This window comes from Neopsephotus bourkii, unplaced genomic scaffold (genome assembly GCF_033783945.1).
Source record: "Neopsephotus bourkii isolate Nb327-2 ecotype Australia unplaced genomic scaffold, CSIRO-AGI_Nbou_v1 NB_1638, whole genome shotgun sequence".
Lineage (NCBI taxonomy): Eukaryota > Metazoa > Chordata > Aves > Psittaciformes > Psittacidae > Neopsephotus > Neopsephotus bourkii.
Genome location: NW_026902113.1, coordinates 10,950,650 through 10,971,220, shown reverse-complemented (window position 1 = coordinate 10,971,220; position 20,571 = coordinate 10,950,650). Strand labels below are relative to the sequence as shown.

The 20,571-nt window shown below is 42.2% G+C and overlaps 1 protein-coding gene and 1 long non-coding RNA gene across 2 annotated transcripts in view; both read right to left on the bottom strand.

The window, feature by feature from the left end:
• B3GLCT (beta 3-glucosyltransferase) overlaps positions 1 to 3,500 on the bottom strand; it is a 51,918-nt gene extending 48,418 nt beyond the window's left edge. Inside the window, exon 1 of the mRNA XM_061374633.1 lies at positions 3,267 to 3,500. Within this exon, the coding sequence (XP_061230617.1) occupies positions 3,267 to 3,351 (85 nt within the window). The 5' untranslated portion in view covers positions 3,352 to 3,500. The remainder of the gene's footprint in view (positions 1 to 3,266) is intronic.
• Positions 3,501 to 13,287: 9,787 nt separating this feature from the next.
• Positions 13,288 to 15,592, bottom strand: LOC133223571 (uncharacterized). The gene is made up of 2 exons (XR_009728609.1): positions 13,905 to 15,592; positions 13,288 to 13,717 (listed from the first exon to the last, which is right to left on the bottom strand). It is a non-coding gene; the product is annotated as an uncharacterized LOC133223571 (long non-coding RNA).
• Between the last annotated feature and the right edge of the window lie 4,979 nt (positions 15,593 to 20,571).

The window sequence follows — 20,571 nt, the reverse complement described above, 5'->3', positions numbered from 1 at the left end:
GTAGGAAATGCAGTACCTGAGCACAACTGGACATCTCTAAGATTAATTCATCCACCCACAATTCACTCCCAAGAGAAAGGCATGCCCAGGAGGAGACCTCAGATAGAAGAATTCTAACCACACATGCAATTACACATGACCAGATTAGTTGTACAACACAGGTAGAAAAGTAAACTCTCTGTGGCAAGGATATCTTTTTGTTGTCTGTAAAATGCACATGCACAAACAAGCATGATCTATGTCTGGGAGCTATTAGATGTTCCTATAACAAAACAGTAACTTTCCAAACATTAATTCGGACAACTGCAACAGATTTCTTTCAGTACAGAACTCCCCAAGACACATACCAATCTCTGGAGCTAGAGGTACCTTTGCTAAATCCAGGATTTCCTCCAGTCCCTTTGAGTTTTTTGATGAAGTGCAAGCATAGCTCAGAGGGACCACTGACTTACCACAGAGCACAGGGAAAACATTGAGAGAAGGAACTGATTAGCTGGTAGAAGTTCAAGCTGCTAGACATCACAGTAACCAAAAAGGCTAGATGATTAACTGCACCATTTCCTGCAAACAAAGCTTTCTAAAGCAGAAAAAAAATCCAACAAGGCACTGTCTTAAATGCACCTCTTAATTTTGTTTTTGTTATGTCATTATTTGATGAACTGCATACATTGAAGTTTGCTAACACACAGCTATTCACATCATCTGGCACAAGCAGCGATAAACTGAATGTGCCAACTGCCAGCCCTCCCCTCCTTTTGCTAAATGCTCAAAAACTGAGGATAAGTAGGAAAAGGAAAGAAATTTTAGAAATAAAGCTCTTTATTTTCATCATCCTTATCTTTATTTCTTTTGAAAGTAGAACTAAAATCCACTGAAAAAGCTAGACAACATTTTGGATTTTCCATTCAAAACCCAGAAATTTAATCAGAGAATGTAATGGAAGGAGCTTCAATTCCTATTTATTTTTCTCAAGTAAACAGACTTGCTTATAATGTGAGAATGTAAAAATCGTTTATTATCATTGTTTAGTGGCAGAACTGCAGGCATATGTGCCAACAAACTATTAGGAAAATGGATGTAAATACTGTGGTATTAAAATACAGTATACTGTATAAATATATATAGTGATATAATACCGCATTATAAATGTAGATGCAATCCTTTCTTCAGTACTACCCTTTCCAACAATTCCAAAGGTCTACATCCTTTGAGTGCAAAGGATGTTAAAAACTGAGGAGTTCATTTTTCCAGACAAAATCCATTTGAAGCAGAAAGGCAACACTTCTGTTATCTTCCTCTTTTACAGTCTGATTTGGAGCTGACTGACCCCAAAGTCATTCCAAACACCTCACAGGGCTGTGGGTCAGTTTAAATGAGCCACAAAAAAGTGACGATTCTATGACTTATGTACGGTAAACCCCTGACTAATAATAACCACTTCAAATAATAAAAGCCACTGATTATGTTGTATAGACAAAACATCTAAAATATAATTTCTTTATATTTTTAATTACAGTTTAAAGAAAGAGGGATGGAGGAGGTGGAGGGGGTGATGCGGGTAAATTTCCAGCATCTGAAGCTTGTCATAAAAGCAACTCATTTTACTTCTTTACACTAATGGCACACATGGGAAGAAGGCAGCTGAAATCACCACTGCAAACCACTGAAGTGCCTAAATGAGTGCTGTGTACACCACTATCTTTATTATAAAGGCAAGCAAAGAAAAGCAGTAAAAGCATCATCATTATCCCTTATGATTGTCTAGAATTAAGACCAAACAATATCATCTGAATACGTTCTCCCATTCTTCAAGCTGCCACCTGCAAGCCCCAATGTATGAAATGACTGAACTGCCATTATACACGCTATTTTGTTCTGCAAAATGTAATCCAGATTATTTCTGTTTTCCAAGAGCAAGGCTGACTGGTTGTCTCAAAAGCATGGGGTTTTTAGGAAAGAAAATACTTTAATTTAAAAAGATACTTTTAAAACTACAAGCAAACCATGATACTGCAGCAAATGTCCTGTGAACAAATTGTATACCAGCATTAATTGAGACCTACTAAACAAGAGGTAATTGCACAAGCAAGAGCTCACCATTGCTGCCTTCTGCCTGCGGGTGGGTATGTATGTATGTACAATAAATACATACATAGACAGGGAAAATTGAAGCTGCTATTCTCTGACTGTGATGACAATCTGTTCAAGGTTACCCGTGCTACAGTACCTTGCTGAAGCACTGGAGCAAAACTACTCATCCTGGAAAGAATGAAATACAGCTTTAGGAGAGCAGTGGAGTATTAGATCTCCTCCAAAGCCCAAGCTGCATAGGTGAAAGAAAAAGGGGTTTACATTAGAAAAATCAAAATATCACTGTTTTACTTTGCTGGAATCAGGATTTACTTGTACCAAGTTTCCCTTGCAGGATTTTGATCCACAAGCCACAGGAGAGGAAGAGAAACAAATCCAGCAGCTCAGAACAAACTGACCAGCCTCTGCTGACAGAGATGGAAGCATTCAGGAACAGAAATAACGGGAAACAGAACAGATGTATCTGTTCCTCTCTCTTACACTCACGGCAACAGCTCCTGACTCCAAGAGCCTGTAGCGATCCAACTGCCGACACACTACTAACCCTTCTCATCTTCTCCCACCCGGCTAGACACGTTAAGAGTATCTCTAGAACACAGTAATACGGTGTTTTTTCTCTACGCTGACATTTTACCCAGGCCATATTGCCTTTCCACCCCCCCTCAGCAACTCCTCTCAGAGAGGTGCTGATCCCAACCCGAGCACAAGTGGGTGCTAGCTGGCTCTTCAGTGGAGATCCCCCTGACCTCAGGAGCTGTCCCCCGAGGGCCGGGCTCCACGCTAGGGCTGTCCGCTGCCCCGCGCCGCCCAGGACAGAAGGGCCGCCCCGTTCCCCGCGCACCGTGCGGAAGGGGGCCCGGAGGACGGGGAGCGGTGCGGGCTCTGGGAGCACCGGCTCCGTGAGCAGGGGCCGCTGAGGGGAGCCCGCGCCGCCCGCTCCGGGCTGCAGCCCGGCTCTCCAACAAACTTCGGCGATGGGGCTCCGCCGTCTGCCCGCCCGCTTCCCCCACGGGGCGGGACGGACGAGCGAGGAAGCGGCTGCTCCAGGGCACCCCCAGCTCTCCAGCTCCGTCCCGTACTCTCCTCCCCTCAACATCATAGCAGAGCGGCCGAGCTCCTCGGCTCTCCTCCCTTCACCTCGCTATGGCGGCCCGGTCCAGCCCCCGGCCACTCACCCCGGGTGCGGAGCAGCGGGAGAAGGAAGAAGAGGTGAGCGCATGCAGCGAGGAGCCAGCGCTTGCAGCCGGGCTCCCGAGACATGTCGCCACGGGCCGCCGAGGCGCACGGCCGGGTCCGGGGAGCGGGGCTCGGTGTGCCCGCCGGCCCGCCTCTGCTACAGGAGCGGGACGAGCGGCCTCCGGCTGCTGGCGGTGCCGCCCCCCCGCCAGGGCCCGGCACAACCGGCCGCCACCGCCGGGGGGAGGGACGGGGCGGAGCGGCTCCGCGGCGCCCTCTGGCGGGCAGCAGCGGCACAGGCGCTCCCCCCCACCCCCGTGCCGGGCAGTCCCCGGGCACCCGGAGATCCGGCAGCCCCGGCCGGTTTAGGGACGGAACAGGGCACCCGGTACTGTCATGGTGATCATAGCTCTACGCAGCCGTGACTGACCATCCAGCTGCTGGTACCAAACCAATAACAACTTTAATTCTCAACGCGACATTGACTTCACAGAAAGTCCGCAGACAGGGTTTCTAGGTTGAAGTCTGTGCAACCAAGAGTGGAGACATGAGGGGCATCATTGAGTGCGGACACTCAACATGAGCAGGCCACAGCCTTGGCACCAGAGGACTCCACAGCTGCACACAGCTCACCCATAGGGAACACCACCCATAAAGAAACGCAGACCAGGAGCTGCACAAAACTGGCTTTAGTGATAATGGGAAACAAAGAAGTAGTACCTGACATGCATAAATGTCACAATACAGGCAGGAAATTTTGACAGAATAGCTGCATATGAACGAAGAAAGATCAAGAGTGTAAAACCTGTTTGCAAAGAAAAAAAATACCCCACATGGATCCTGGAGCAAGGAAGAAGAAACCCTCCACAGGAACGTCAAACCTGTCCCAGTGAAGCAGTTGACATGCTGACAGCTTGCTGCGACATCCACCTGTACACCCCAGACCACAGAACCTCAACGTCCAGATGCTGGGGAGCCAGAGAAGGGTGAGCAGGAAAAGGAGGAAAAACCCAGCAGTGTGTATAAAATTTGCACTGCACTGCCACTCTTCCTTTTTCCATGGCAATTAGACCTGTATTAATAATTACAGATTCTTCATATTTAAACTATAGTAACAAGAAATTCTTGACCTTACTCAAGGCATACCTCTTTGCCCTTAAAAGTGATTTTGAACGTAACAGCCGGTGCCCATAGGTTTCCTTACACATTGGGTATGCGCAGACGTGAATCCCAGCCGGGTCTGTATCTGTCAAATACTTTCCACGCAGAACCCTCCTACCAGCCCAGCCATTCAGTACACCCTGATCTCACTGGAGACAAACAATGCAGTGCCCAGGTCAGCCCTAAACTTCCTGTATGTTTAATCCAGTAAGGCCAAGAGCATGGGACCTAGCTTGGACCTTTCCTCAAAACTCCGCAGCTTCTAGATCTACTGCATTCTTTTTCTGACAGATGAAGTGCATACAATAGGGTACCTTAGGCATGCCAGAGAGGGAATTCTGAAGATGAATGGAAATCTTTCCACAGTGATAAATGATAATTCTCACTGCAAGTTCAGGCAAGCACATTTATATCACTGTAACCTGGTAGCAGACTTCACACTAAAACTTTCTCAACAGAAATAGATCAGCCAGACTGCCTTGGGGTGTTAGACTTGGTTTATATATTTGCTACCTCTCTTATATTGCAGGGGGTTGAATAGAGAGGAAAAACAGGAGACAAAAGTGAGCTACCACAGCTTGTTACTTGCCTTACAGAACTAGTGCTTGTTGCTGACATTCTGAATCACTAAAGAAGTTACTGGCCTCAAGAAAAATAATTCTAGTGCAATTTAAATAAGAACTTTCATACTACATTTCTCCCTCTGATTCTACATGCATGCTCACTACCAGGAACAAAAAGTTATCCTTCCATTTCTATGCTTATAACAGTATAAAAGGTGTTAAGCAGGAGGATTCACATGTACATCTGCATTTGTTTTCCTTTGTAAGTTCCAGCATTGTTTCCTGCTCTTTCTCCCATTTCCCTGTAATGTGCTGGTTGCCAGAAGTATTCACATCACAAAGATCATGCCCACAACAGCTAGGATTAACATTAGGCTTTTCACTTTCAAAATGATTAAGATACACCCATGGTCAAATGTTTCCCTGTGCAGCAAGTCAGTAAAAAAACAAACCTACAACCTTTTGCTGAGGTGTAATCTATGTTTGGTTTCTCACAAATATAAGAGAAATTTCATTGTAGCAACCTCCCTAGAAATATGGAACTCCATCACCAAACCTAATGTTCTCCAACTGTTAAGAAAAATAGCACTATAATCCTATATTCAGGGCAGGGAGGAGGAAGGAGGAAATAAATTGTAGGAGGTATCCTAAATTGTAGCACTGAGGCCTCTAAAATTTCTGAGGTTGTTTTTTTCTTATGGATTTGTGAAGCTTTGCTGATTTACTTCTGCTTGACAATTTGATGCGAGAGACAAAGCAATGTTTCAGTAACTGAGAATTGTCAGTGACTGGAATGGGGACAACTTTTCACCTACGATTTTGGTCCTGAAAACACTTTATGTGCATAAGTAGTTAAGAGATCAACAGAATTATTTGCATGGTAAATGTAAGTCCTTACACCTTTAGCCTTTTTCATGAATCAAATGGCTACCAAAAAAAAAAAAAAAAAGAAATTCAAAGAATCTGTAGCCCCAATGGAAAGGTAAGCTTGATGTTATGGCAAGTATTTATATTTTACCAAGCATAAAGATGAATTCCCGCAATATCTACAAACCTTACTTGTATTCCAGCTGTGCCATTTGGGCTAATGTATTATTCACCTATCCCTTTACATCAACCAAGGGACAAGCAAACTTTCTAGCTCAGAACAAAATACTCAGATTACCCTATCAGACAAAAAGGGAACAGTGGGAGTAGTTCAGAGACAGGTGACAGGGTGACAACACTTAAGACTGGCCAGACTGGCACATGGTTCAGAGATGGTTTGCCCTTGTGTGCAGGCAGCCAGCAGTGATTTGGGATACTCTCGATTGCTGTCATCTGTTCCTGTAGAAGGACTACAGTATGGGAGAAGAGGGACATTATGAACCAGACACAACAGCAATTTGTGAGTTTGAGAACTTGACTGAACTACTTTGTTGTGTTAACCATTTGAAAAAAGTTCAACTAATCCAGGAATGACTGTGTACTCAGGCAGATCCTTTCAATGGATGGCATAGCGAGGTCCCTTCATCAGAGACATGCCTGTTCACCATGGGAGTCAAGTTCTGTTCCAGCTCTTCCTTAGGCTGCTGCAGTTTGACCTCTGGCCTACTTGACAAGTTATGTAACTAGGGCCATAACTCTAAACTATGACTATTCCTGAGGAAATCAGCAACACCAATCCAAACGGGTTCAGAATCACACGATTCCTTTTTTAATCAGAATATGCATCTGGTAACAGAATTTCACAGCTTTCAGGTACTCCAGAGTGTAATTCCATTCCATTAGGAACACAACATCCAGATAATACCCAATCTACATTTCTCAGATGCTGGACAGTGAGCTCAAGCGTGGGAGCTGTGATAGACAGCACTGCTCAGCTTTTAGCTACACTCCCTTATCCCACTCAGACCACTCTAAGTAGCTCTTTGCAGGAGAAACTGACAATGGACCGAGTGATGTAGACAGGACTTGGTCAGTGACACTTGGCCTGGGACATGACCTTCCTTGTTCAGAACTGATAAAGCTGCAGTATCGGAGCACATGTGTGCTGTAAGCCTGACAACCAACCCACCAAGGGAGATCCAGTCAACCCCTGTGGTAGCCCACAAGGTAGTCTGAGTTTAGTCTCCCTCCTTCCTGGGTTAATCTGCGGACCACTTGCACTTAAAATCTGAAAACTCCATCCTGAGGTAAGTCTTAGGGCACTCAATCAAAACCTTATGGAGAACAAGTCTGAGGCTATAGCAGAGTCCTGGGGACAGGGTCCAACCAAGCAATTTCTCATGACAGAGACTGCTGTTATTAGATTACACATGCTTTAGAAAGGACCTGGAAATCCACTGGGCATTAACTGATCATTCACAAATTCTTAGAAGACTGTAAAGATGGATCAGAGATGGGGCAAATAATGCCCACCTAACAGCTCCTCTGTGTTATCCTGCACAGAAACACTGAAAACACCTTAGGTGGTGTATTTTCTGAGGTTTATAAGATAGTCCAAGAGGCAGAGCATATACACTCAGGGTAGCACAGGAGGACACAGGTATTTTAACAACTCTGAGCCATTACAGACTAAGCCACAGATGAGAAGCAGGAGACCTATCAAACTGTGAAACTTAACAAAGATCCCAAAAATGCCTTAAGACAGATGCTTAGATGTCAGTGTTTCAGTCTCCCTTATACACCACACCTTCAAATTTCTGACTGGATAATCTCAGCTCTGCAGGAAGTCTAAAATTGTTATTATTCAGGTAGCACAAAGAATATAACCTATAGCTGCAGCCTTATCAAGTTAGTATTTCTTAAATTTGTGGTTTAAAACACACAGTAGCAGTAAATCAATAGGTCTGTGGGAGAGAAGCAAGCCTGGTATTCAGAATCCGGAATCCTTTGGAAGGTGAACCCAGAAACTAAATTCCCTCTCTCCCTCCCCCCTACCCTGCTTGACACCTTTCCCACTTCTTTTCCTACACTTCAGTGAGTAACTCAGCTATCCCTCCTTCCCACAGAATCAGTTAAGAATCAGTTAAGCATAGTTAAGTTGCAGAATCTGATTCTCATTCTTTCTTGCCATATTGGTTAGACATTAACTTTTACTGACAAGATCTTAGGCCATCCTCAGATGTTTTCCACAGCTACACGAAGATACCGTGTTGGCTTTAGTCATTCTGCACTCCTAAAATTCTACCTCCTCTTTGGCTTTGTTTTTACTACAGTAGCTCTAACCTGTCAAAAAAAACTTACTACAAGACTATCCAGTCTACCTGAAAATTACTGTACTAACCTATCGTATCAGAGAAGGAATTCAGACTGTCAGAGTCCTGTGGGAAGGACCTTATTATCCTTAAGTTCTTACTAATACTTTGTCACATTCAATCTTGTGCAATGGTAAAATTTTCCCTTTCTACTTTTGGAAACTCAGTGTTCGTCTCCAGTTTTACTTCATGAGATTATTTTAAAAATCAATTCATTTTATCTAGTTTTATCTAGGTTCAGAACTGACTGAAATTATTTAATCCCATATGATACTGACAAGAAGGTTCAGTTATAAATTATTATTTTTATTTTATAAATTTTATATTTTCATTTGTATTTTTAGTACAACTCTCCTGAAAAGCTATTGTATAAACTCTTTTCAGAAGCAGTATCTGCAGACAAATAGCAGCCAGGTTAAAACTGGGGGGGAAAGCATTATTCTGATTTCTTGCAGCTGTCAGAGGATAAGAAGAAGATGATTTATGCTCCTATCTTTGTACTGCAGTCAAGGAGAAACAAGGATAACACTTTTCAGTCTCCAATTATAAGTCAAGGGCATATTGCCCACTCCTTTGGTCAAATGAACAGCTTGCCTAAAACAGCTGTCAGACTTCATACTCTCTCCTGTTTGGTCTCCTACTGCTTCCATCTGACACAGAACTCCCTCTGCCAAGCATGCCTGAACTCTTTATATTTTCCCTGCAAGTTCAGCTATTTGAAAATACAAAATGCTAGTCCTAAACTACCTGATAGTGTCTTTTTATCAATTTCTGAAAATACTACCTTGTCAACTGAGAGTGTATAGATTAACAGCAAGGGATTTAATGGAGCAAAACCATATAGGAATAGAATGCTTCTGTATATTTTAAAGAGCCTAGCAGCCTTGTTGACTACTTTCCCTTGCTTCTATTCCTACAAGCAAGGAAACAGTGGCATGAAGAATCACCTGCCCTTCTCTGCTGTGTGCTAAGTCATATAAGCAGGGAAAAAAAAGGTGCTCAAGGAACACTGACAGTGAGTGATCAAATAATGTCCTCTGAATGTCTTCAACTTTCCTGCTGTTTTGATGAGCTGTAAGTAACATGGTCACTCAAGCACTGACTAACCTACATCAGTTGTCAGGATTATTGTCTCAAGATGTCGCACATCTCACAAATTGCTTCCATGTATTCTGTTTTACCTCATTACAGCTGCATTGTTAGCTATGACAGTCCAGGAACCAACTCAAAACTCATGATGACATGCCAATTTGGCAGGAAAAAAATAAAAAAAAAATCCTTAGGAGGATGCAACATCTGAACTATGCTTAACAAAGACTTTGGGATATTCTATCTCACAGCTTTTATTGATAGTAAACCCAAGAAGCGCAGATCGTTCCAACGCCCCTGCCATAGGCAGGGACACCTCACACTAAACTGTAACACCCGAGGCTCCGTTCAATGTGGCCTTGGACACTGCCAGGGATGGAGGTGAACAACCTCCCTGGGCAACCCATTCCAGTGCCTCATCACCCTTACAGTAAAGAATTTCTTCCTTATATCTAACCTGAACTTCCTCTATTTAAGTTTAAACCCATTAATCCTTGTCCTGTTGCTACAGTCCCTTATAAAGAGTCCCTATCCTTTATCCTTGCAGGCCCCCTTCAGATACTGGAAGGCTTCTATGAGGTCTCCACGCAGCCTTCTCTTCTCCAGGCTGAACAGCCCCAACTTTCTCAGCCTATCTTCATACAGGATGTGCTCCAGTCCCCTGATCATCCTCGTGGCCCTCCTCTGGACTTGTTCCAACAGTTCCATGTCCTTTTTATGTTGAGGACACCAGAACTGTGCACAATACTCCAAGTGAGGTCTCATGAGAGCAGAGTAGAGGGGCAGGATCATCTCCTTTGACCTGCTGGTCATGCTCCTTTTGATGCAGCCCAGGATACAGTTGGCTTTCTGGGCTGTGAGCACACACTGAAGCCAGCTCATGTTCATTTTCTGATCAACCATCACTGCCAAGTCCTTCTCCACAGGGCCGCTCTAAATCTCTTCTCTGCCCAGCCTGTAGCTGTGTCTGGGATTGCTCCGACCCAGGTGTAGGACCTTGCACTTGGCATGGTTAAACTTCATAAGGTTGGCATCAGCCCACCTCACAAGCATGTCAAGGTCCCTCTGGATGGCATTCCTTCCCTCCAGCGTATCAACCGAACCACACAGCTTGGTGTCATCGGCAAACTTGCTGAGGGCACACTCAATCCCACTGTCCATGTCAGCAACAAAGATGTTAAACAAGACCGGTCCCAACACCAATCCCTGAGAGACACCACTCGTTACTGGTCTCCAGCTGGACATTGAGCCATTGACCACAACTCTTTGTGTGCGGCCATCCAGCCAGTTCTTTATCCACCGAGTGGTCCATTCATCAAATTGATGTCTCTCCAATTTAGAGACCTGGATGTCATGCGGGACAGGTCGAACGCTTTACACAAGTCCAGGTAGATGACATCAACTGCTCTACCCCTGTCCATCAGTTCTGTAGCCCCATCATAGAAGGCCACCAAATTGGTCAGGCAGGATTTGCCCTTAGTGAAGCCATGCTGGCTGTCACCAAGCACCTTGTTGTTTTTCATGCGCCTTAGCATGCTTTCTAAGATAATCTGCTCCAAGATTTTGCCAGGTACAGAGGTGAGACTGACTGGTCTGTAATCCCCTGGGTCATCCATTTTCCCCTTCTTGAAAATGGGGGTTATATTTCCCTTTTTCCAGTTGAGGGGAACTTCACCTGACTGCCATGATTTTTCAGATGTGATGGACAGTGACTTACTGACTTCATTCTCCAGCTCCTTCACGACCTGCGGATGGATTTCATCAGGTCCCATGGATTTGTGCACATTCAGGTTCCTAATATGATCTTGAACCTGATCCTCTCCTACAGTGGGCTTAAGGTCTTCATTCTCACAGTAAATGACACTGAGACAAGTTTGTCCAGAGGCTGAAGAATCTCCATCCTGGGAGACATTCCAAACCTACTAGATAGGAGCCTTAGCACCTCCAGAGTCCTGTTTTGAGCTGGGCATTAGACCAGGTTAACTCAAGGGGTCCTTTCCAGGCTAAATTAATGTCTTTTTCTGTGATGGTAGGGAGATGAATAGCAAATGACACCTTCTGACACACACTAAAAAATCAGTCTATAACTTTGGGCTTATAAAGTGATTCCAAGGACAGAAGTTGGTATTTGCTGCCTGTTGAGTGTCCCCACTTAAGGCAAAGCAGCATTTAAAAATAATTATTTTGCAGAAAGGTCAGTCATTAAAGGTAAAATGATTCAATTATGAGCTTGCCAACCATCCTTGCTCATGAATAAAGTCACCTAATAACCAGTCCCTGACATGAACAAAATCACAAAAACATCCCTGTGCAATAAAAAAGAGTATTTCATTACATCTGAAAAGTAATTCTGCATTCTGATCTCAAAGGTGCTCATCTGCTTTGTACTGTTGACAGGGGTAAGAGAAAACAAGATCTGGGACAATTAACAGGGTGAGGAGCTTATTGAGCAAAACTGACAGTAGGAACCAGAGCACTCCTCATACCAGAAATTTTCAGTTATGAAATAGCCCTTAAGAGCCACTTCAGAGCAATTGCACCCATCACAGGCTGTATTTGCCTCAAAGCAGTTTTAGATTATGCCCACGAGCAGTTGCTCCCTTAGGATTATTTTATTTTGCTTTTGATACAGAAAGTCAAATGGCACCAGATCAAAAAAAAAAAAAAAAAGAAACCAAACACAGAATGTCACATGTGGTACAGAACCAAATACAGCAACATCAAATGAACATGGCACAGAGGAAAAAAGTTTAAGAGATTGATGTCAAAATCATAAAGTATTACCAAAACCCCCCAAATAAAAAGTTATAAATCAAACCCATTCATTTAAGCAAACTGCACTGTGGACATGCCAAGTATGCTATGCTGCTGAAGAGAAATAAAGAGATCTTTACATAGCTTTACAGAAAACACCACCAATCCTAAGTATCCTCTTCCATCTCCTCATTCCCAGTGCCACCCAGGAGATACAATGGGCTGGGTCTAAACAGCCATGGCACTGAGCAAATTGGCTCTTAATTAAAAGAAATTTTAAACTGAAGTTTTATTAAAAACAATAGAACACACAGGTGCTGTTCCTGCTTTTTAAATTAGTGCAGAGCTTCCCAACAGGCTGGCTGGGGCACACACCCACAATGGCAGCTTGCCTGTAAAGAGTATCTTTCCATTTCAGTTAAGAGCTTCACAGATCTGTAGATTAGCACTTGAAATCAAACAGCAGTTCCTTAAATTAAGCAACATCAGTTCTTGGTAAAAAATCCACTCCCATTTAAAGCAAGATGACTGCTTTTTGACTTGCCTTATACAGTTATGAGAAAGGCAAAAAGGGAGCTGAGCCAACCCTGTAATACTGAAGCTAGGAGGCATCGACATGGTAGCTTACGTGAGGCAATGGTGCCACCCAATGTCCAGAAGTTATACATGATCTTGTTTTTCTTTACTGATTCCAGAACAAGCAAAAAAAAACCCCAAACAAACAAAAAAACCCCAAAAACAATCAACACCCCCCCCCCCAAACCCACCCAAACCAAAAACAACCAACAACCAAAAAAAAACCCCAACAAACTCTTGTAATGCTTATTAGTAATCATACCTGTATGCTGAGGCTTGGCTCAGACATCAGAATAACAGATGTGGTAAAATTCAAAACAGGTAAATATTTAATATTTCTTTGGTTTCCAGTTTGAATTCTCTGTAAAATAGATATTAGCACAGCCCAGGTAAATTTAGACTGTCAAAACACATTAACCAGCATTTTCCTAAGGTCCTCATTATTTTAGTTTCACACCTTTGGGCCCACTCAGTTGAGGCCTCTCATAGGGATCAGTCTTCAGCTTGTTCCAAGCAGTGCATGGACTTCACTACTGAAATCAAGTCTCTTGCAGAACAATGCAGTTTTCATCCACAAAGCCCTGAATCTAGCTCATGTTCAAAAGCCAGTAACTTATTAGAAGAGCAGCTATCTGTAACTATAAAGAATTCAAATAAGTTTATCATATTGGAAAAGTTTACCAGAAGCTCATTAATGACAGTCACTGTTAAAAACGTACATCTCAGTTTTGTTCTGAACTTTGCTCTCATCTGTCTACTAGAAGAATATTATATTACTAAAATAAAAAATAATGCTGTTATAAGCATACACCCTTTTCTTGTATAAGTAATTTTAAGTCTTTAAGTAAATCTGAACAATGGATTACTTACACCACTTTGCTGAGCACCATAAAGCATGATGCCAGCTCTTAAGAGTTAACTTCAACTCTTCCAAATCATTTATAAATATAAATACAAGAAACCACACAGAGCAATACAAGAAAGACATAACAAGTCACACTTATATTTGCACAAGTATCGACATCACAAAATGTAGTCTTAAGATCTATACCCTTGTAGTGGAATATCCTGATAGTTATTCAAATATTACTTCTTCGTGCTTGTTAATCCTTTAGACAACTATGGGTTTGTGCTGTCTTATTTTTAGCACATTCATAACTGAATGTTATGGTCACCTAACAAATAAACATGTTTCCTTCATAGGCCCTAAATTTCCGGAATACATATAATATTTCTAAGTCAAGCACGTTATTACTTTTTTCCTCAAAAGAATAATTTTCATAGTTTTGTACGTACCACCTTTGAGACATTCCTTGAGGAAAAGGAGCTGGAGCTCAAGAGGTCAGCCTGTTGATCTTTTATTTTCCATATATGCAAATTATATGAATAGAATATCCATATAGTCTGTCAAACAGATTTTTGCAGCTTTCATATGAAGACATCTTGAAGTTTGAAATTCTAAAAATACATTTTATTGACAGACTTCTGTGGCAGCATGCTTAAGCTTGTCATATGTTTACAATAGTCAATTTATTCTAACTATAGCTGTGCTATATTCTAGCTATAGACATGCTGCAAATGCTCAAAGGAAACTTTCCTAGTACTCCATTTGTGGCAGCTGTTGATGTGACAATTCAAGCAGAGAAATTACACATATTTCTTTCAAGAGAAAAAACAACATGCAAGTGTTGGATTTGTATGTGCAAGGGCCCAGTACCACAAACACAGTCTTTTAAAAGATGTTTTATTACATGCTCTCTTAAAGCATGCTTACTGTAACCTATAGTGTATGCATATCTATCTAATCAGTTACATTTTTGTGCTGTTCAGACCTAACTGCTTAGTAAATATATTTTCAGCAAGTTAGTGAAAAAGAAATTAATTTCTTAGTGTCTATAAAGAAGATAACCGGTATTAATATTGGTGGGGGGTTGTTTTTTTCTTTTTTAGTAAGTCAAATTAAGTCTTTGCAGTGCTTGGGATATTTTCCAGTGAAAAAATGGCCTGGATTATAGTCAGAAATTCTTAACAAGTACATGTCATGCTAATATTGCAAGTATTATTTTTTTAAACATTCTACCAACCTTGAAAGCACAAGGAGTCTGCATAATCTGCACACATCTAATTAGCACTGAGTCATATAAATGATACATAATGACTTGGCAGCATATTGCCAGATGGTTTGGTATCAGATCAAGTAGCATTAGCTTCTTTTTCTCCATTCCCCTCTTCCCAATTTTCATTTACACACGTTTTTATTTCTCTACTTAAAAATAACATCCAGTTCCTTTGATTTTATATACACAAACCAGTCAAAAATCCAATGATTTTTTTTAAATCCAGACTGACCTCTTGCTTTGCAACATTCTTGCTTTTACAAGTGCATTTAGTTTATTAATGGCACTTAAGCATCAGGGGGATTATGCAATCTAATTCCGTATTTACTTAAAAACTGTTCAGCTCCTCACTACTTCCAACCAGTGCCTTGCAGCTGGTCACCTACATTTAATTTGTTATGCACCATTTTCTTATGCAAAACACTTCTTATATTTTATCAGCAGGAAAAAAAAAAGGTTTTGAGGGAATTGTAAATACATAATCACTCAAGTATTTCAGATTAATGAACACTTAAGGTTTAGTATTATTTAAATATTCCTGAAATCTGTAATTTTGCATCTGAAAGCATTTATGGTACGCTTACCTTGCTGTAATAAGTTTACTAAATACAAAGTAAATGAAGTGTAAGTGTTCTTTTCCTAAAGACTTCACGTTTTCCAACAGGCCAATCCAGTTGTTTAAGTAAAAGAATGAAAACATCTATACATCTAAGTGAATAGAACTAAAAAGTTTACAATGATATTGACAGTCATATTTAGCTTACATTCTCCATCTTTGCATTATTTAGTTTCAATCATAGTTCTGCTTTTTAATAAATCCAAAGAATGCTTGATCAACATTAGACAGTAATGATTGCTTCCCAGCAACCAAAGCAAACATTCATAATCAGAATTTTTGAGGAATTCACTTTAACCTCAAAAGCAAAGCCTGCTCTATCTTAATTCATGTTTTATAAGCACGCACATCTACTAATAGGCGTGAAAATTAAAAATAAATAAATAAAGGGAAAAGGCAGCCTTGTTTCAGATTAAAAAGTTGCTTTTGGGTTAAGATTTCTATTCATAGTGTCAGGAAGATGAAGCATCACCCCTTGGTTACTCTAGGATTTACATCCATGCTTTGCCATGTGCTAAAGTGTGCTGAGACATGGCCAGAGCTGTGAAGAGTCACATTAGAATTTGCCAAGTGTCAAGGCTTTTACCAGGAAGCACGCAAAAATCTATCAAGTAAAGCTTATTTCCTTGACCAGAAAGGCTGCACACTTTGTTTAGAGTGGATATTCCCCACAGTAGGGATGCTCTGAACAGCACAGCCCAGATTTGAGACCTTTAGAAAGCAGTGCCTGTTGGTTGCTATGCTTCAGGCTGCTTACACTACCACATTGGTGATATACCCTCTTCATTCATCGTTTCTTTCTCCAGGGTAAGTACACAGATCAAGGTGTTAACAAAGATAACTGTAGAACAGTATCATTTACATTTCCTACACAGAAGAGACCAAAAAAAAGCCAAATGAAAATACTCAGCTATTTCACAAGCATCATCTGTTACTTGTTGCTTCATATAGTTCAATAAACATTTGGCATTTCATATTATTCTCATTATTCTCTCTCATCCTATTTTTACTTCATTTACAGAATGTTTATGTACATGAAAATAAATATACAGTGGTGACAAAGTGGTACGAAAATTAGTAAAAAAAAAAATTATCTGCAGTACAGCATTTTACAGCAAGGGTGAGACTGCTGGAGCTATCTAGTCAACTAATTCGCCTTTCTAGAGAGCTATGACTTGATAGGAATGTCAGCCTCTCTTTGGAATAAGCTACAATCTCAAATGCTCTTTACCCTTGCAAACTTAGCCTGGAACCCAAGAGTAAATGAACCATAATCTCATTAGGTTTGCATTAAAGGCCTTCTCAAATGAAAAACGGAAATGGTGCAGAAGCTTAGACTGACCAGCACATCTAACGTGCACTATCATAGGAGACAACTGCTCATGGTTACAGAATGTCAGATGAAGTAAAGCTGGCACAGACAACCTCCACACAGATGAGAATGACAGCATGGGCTGGAATGCAGCTCAACTCACAAATAGAAAGTGATAATATGTATAAAGTCCCCAGAGAAGTAACACAAAGACCTATTTACTTGTAATGCAGTATTTAGCTGTTGCCTGCCTATGTGGGGATGGGCTTTCCTCTTTTCTGCTATAAATAAAATATGATGATTACATACAAAGAGTGCTGCCTCTGCTGTCCCAGGAGAACTCCTGTACATCTCTGTTTGGACCCCTAGCAACACAGCAGAAATCCCAAGTACTCAATAGATTTCTATGTTATGTTCCATGATGCCTGGCCTTCCACACCTCTTTATTTCACTTAGGTCATGATTTACAATGGTGATACTCCCTTCATGGATACTAATGTCATTCTGCCTCCACACCCCATAACAGTTTACCAACATTAAGATTGCTTTAACAGATGAGGCAACTCCTGTTCTCATGTGTAATTCAGTTTCTTAACACCCTTTTTAACACTCTGGTAGAGGCCACAACACAGCACATTCAAAACAAATATGAAAAATTATTTAAAGGCCAGAGCAGCTACCATTTTAAAGCATTGCTTGCACTGATGAAAGCCAGGTTGCTCTTTTCTAGAAGTTGGAATGTGGACACGTCTAAAGAAGCCCTGAACTGTCACACAGTAAGAGCTCTAACATAGCTGAATTCCCTGTGCATGCTGAGGAGCAAAGGAAAATCCACAACAGATAAATTTTTGTCAAAGTTTCTCTTTATTTACCATAAGCTAAACACCTGGATAGAATATTTGAGTAGACTGAGCAACAATCATCTTAACTGTGCAAGACAACCTTAAAAAGTTCAAAAATGTGGGGCAATCATTATATTCTGGTAATAAGCTGCAACAGTTGATGCATTGCAAGACACAAAGGTTGAAATAAGAGTATCCATGTGTAATGATCCTATATCCCACTGAACAATGAGAAAGCAGGAACAGCAGAACCTTCTTCTTCCCAGCAGCATTAAGATCCCAGGCTAGTTGACAGCTATCAAGGAGAACATTAACAGAAATTTCGAATCAGACTAGCATGTCTATTCACATGGCCATTCAGTAAAGGCTGATGTGACAACCTAAGGGCAGCACACTGGTAATTGCAGTTCCTGGGCTTACAAGCTTTCCAACACAAGTAAACACCAGCACACAATAGCTACAGGGTCTTCCCACCCCCCATACAAGACAGTTAACTGTCCTTAAACAACCCTGCCTAACTCTAGTTCAGAAAGGAGAGATGCCCAGAGTCTCCACTTGGAGAAGTAAACGAGCATGCAGGTTTCCCAGGAGAGGTGCAAGAGGATCTCTTACACACACTTAAGGTGCTCGGCACTACCAGTCACAAAGCCAGAGTAGATTTGCATTATACATCTATTTCTGGCTGCACCCTTTCCTCTCACTGGTAAAACAGGAGAAAGATAACTTGGACACCAGTACTTTTCGCTTGCACCCACAGGGCTTTGCAGTCTTCCTTGATTCTGCCCAAGTTCCAGCTTGTGGTGTCATTTGTGCCCACCTGAACAAGTAGCAGTGGGCAGTAGGCTGTGCTCTTGACAAGTTGTGGCACCCTCTAACAATATCTAGGACTTTAGCTCCCAAAGGCAGCACACTTCATGTGCCTCCTGTCAGGTGACAGATGGGTGCCTCAGTGCCCCTAAGCAGTCACCCATCACGAGCACTAACCATGCTGGTAGAGTTTCTCCCTTCAGACCTTGCTCATGGGTGCCTACAGGTGTTAAAAGCTTCATAGCTGCTTTTGGTTGTAATGCTGGAGGTTGGGACTGAACTAGAATCCTGATTTTGTGGGTCACCAGGGTCCAAGGTACCTCATTCTCTGTGGTGTCTGCCACAGGAGCATGGTTCTGAAACCACCCATCTATCTGTATCTAGCCCCTCTAATACTGCACAGCCTTTTAACTGTTTTCTGTGACTCAGCCACCTGACACAACAGATCATCAGCCTGTGCACACCTTATGCAGGTACTTCCTTTTCTGCAGAAGGGCTGAGCACTCATTGCAATCTACCTCCTGTACTGAAGTCTCGTCCCTTACCGGCTCCATATGGGTGGAAGCTTCAGACAGCTCAGGAGCTTTCTCTGTTGAAACCCTGGTTTTAATTGTGAGGAGAGTGAACACCATTCTGGCAGAGCACTTCTCTGGGCTGTGAGCCTACAAGCAGGGTGCAGGGCCCTCCCTGCACACCCTCCTGTGCAGACTGCTGTGCCACATCCTGGTTGCTTGTGCTCCCCAGGGCCCTTTAAATCTGCTGCAGTTACTCCTTGCAATGCCCAAGCCAGGTCAGCCTCTCTGTTGGCTCCTGTCAAGTCTCTTAGCTTATGCTCAAGCTCTCCTGGCTCTGGGAACCCCCGATCCACCTCGATCCAGCGCTCAGCCACAGGACTTGACACTGCCACTGCTGCATGCCTTGCTGACTGAAATCACTCTTTGATCTTATGTTTGTTGGCCTTCATCAGTGATGAAAAATGGGGTTCTTACTGGCATTGTAATGGCCAAACTTGTTCTTCCACAGAGCACTTCCTGGTGACACAGGGGCTGCATCCACAGAGCACTTCCTGGTGACACAGGGGCTGCATCCACAGCCACAGTGTTTCCATCTTACAGAATTGCTGGCAACAGCACCAGCTACTCTTTCAGAAGGGCCCTCACCACTGTTTCAGCTGCCCCTGGTCCCACCTTAGGAACCATCTGAAGCAAGCATCTTACTGCTATTGCATTCTTCACCAGTTCTTATCTCCCTTTTACTCTTCCCCAACCCTCAACACCACTTTCAGTTCCACAGTGGAAACTGACCTCACAGATAGCAAGTCACTACCAACATGTGCTTCTGCTCTATGCCGCTGAAAAAACAATTACTCCTGTGCAGGGATCACAGTTTACTGAAGCTCCACCACTGCACCGCACAACACTGTACTGCGCCATCAGACAGATGGTGCAAGCAGGGTAACTTCCAAACTCACTGCTGAGCTTAACATTTTTCTCCCTTTAGAGACCAGCTGCAAATCTGGGCAAACAGTCAAGTTCCACTTATTTCTATTCAAGGATAAACAATGTACAGCAAAACAGAAAAAGCAAAAGGAATGTTCAGTATCTACTTTCATCATCTACAGTGACACTTAAACTAGTGGGTATGCTGTAAGTTCATTAATTGCCACAACAGAATTTTCTAAATAATCACTGAAAGTACAAGGTCATGAAGGCAGCAGAAGCATTTCCAGCATTTTCTTAGCACCCAGGAAAAAAAAAAAAAAGGATATTTAAGCACATAAATATTTTAAAGAAGTCTACCTTCTAATTTAAAATGGGAAGTGGATTATCAGGAATATTTACCATGTTGAGGAAAGACAGAAAGCCTCATCAATATATGCAGACACTACTGCTTAGCCAACCTGACAGCTCGTTCTGAAGTCATAAAAGTTGGATCCTCAGCTAGTCACACACTGATCTCAGTGGATTTTTCAGGTATGTAGCTCTTCTGAAAAAGGCAAGCACTGTTAGGAAACCAGTTGCTCCTCATATATACTCAGGAAGGGTCAAGATCCAACACAGAGATGAATATTACCCCACTCAGAAGTGAAGCTTTAGGGAAGATAGATTGCTACAGCACAGTACCTGGAAAGTAAGTAGGGGCAAAATACTTGTTTTGCCTCTTCTACAGAGGGACACTCAGGATTCTGAATACAACCATCTCTTCCCACTCTGTCTAACAGCCAGGAC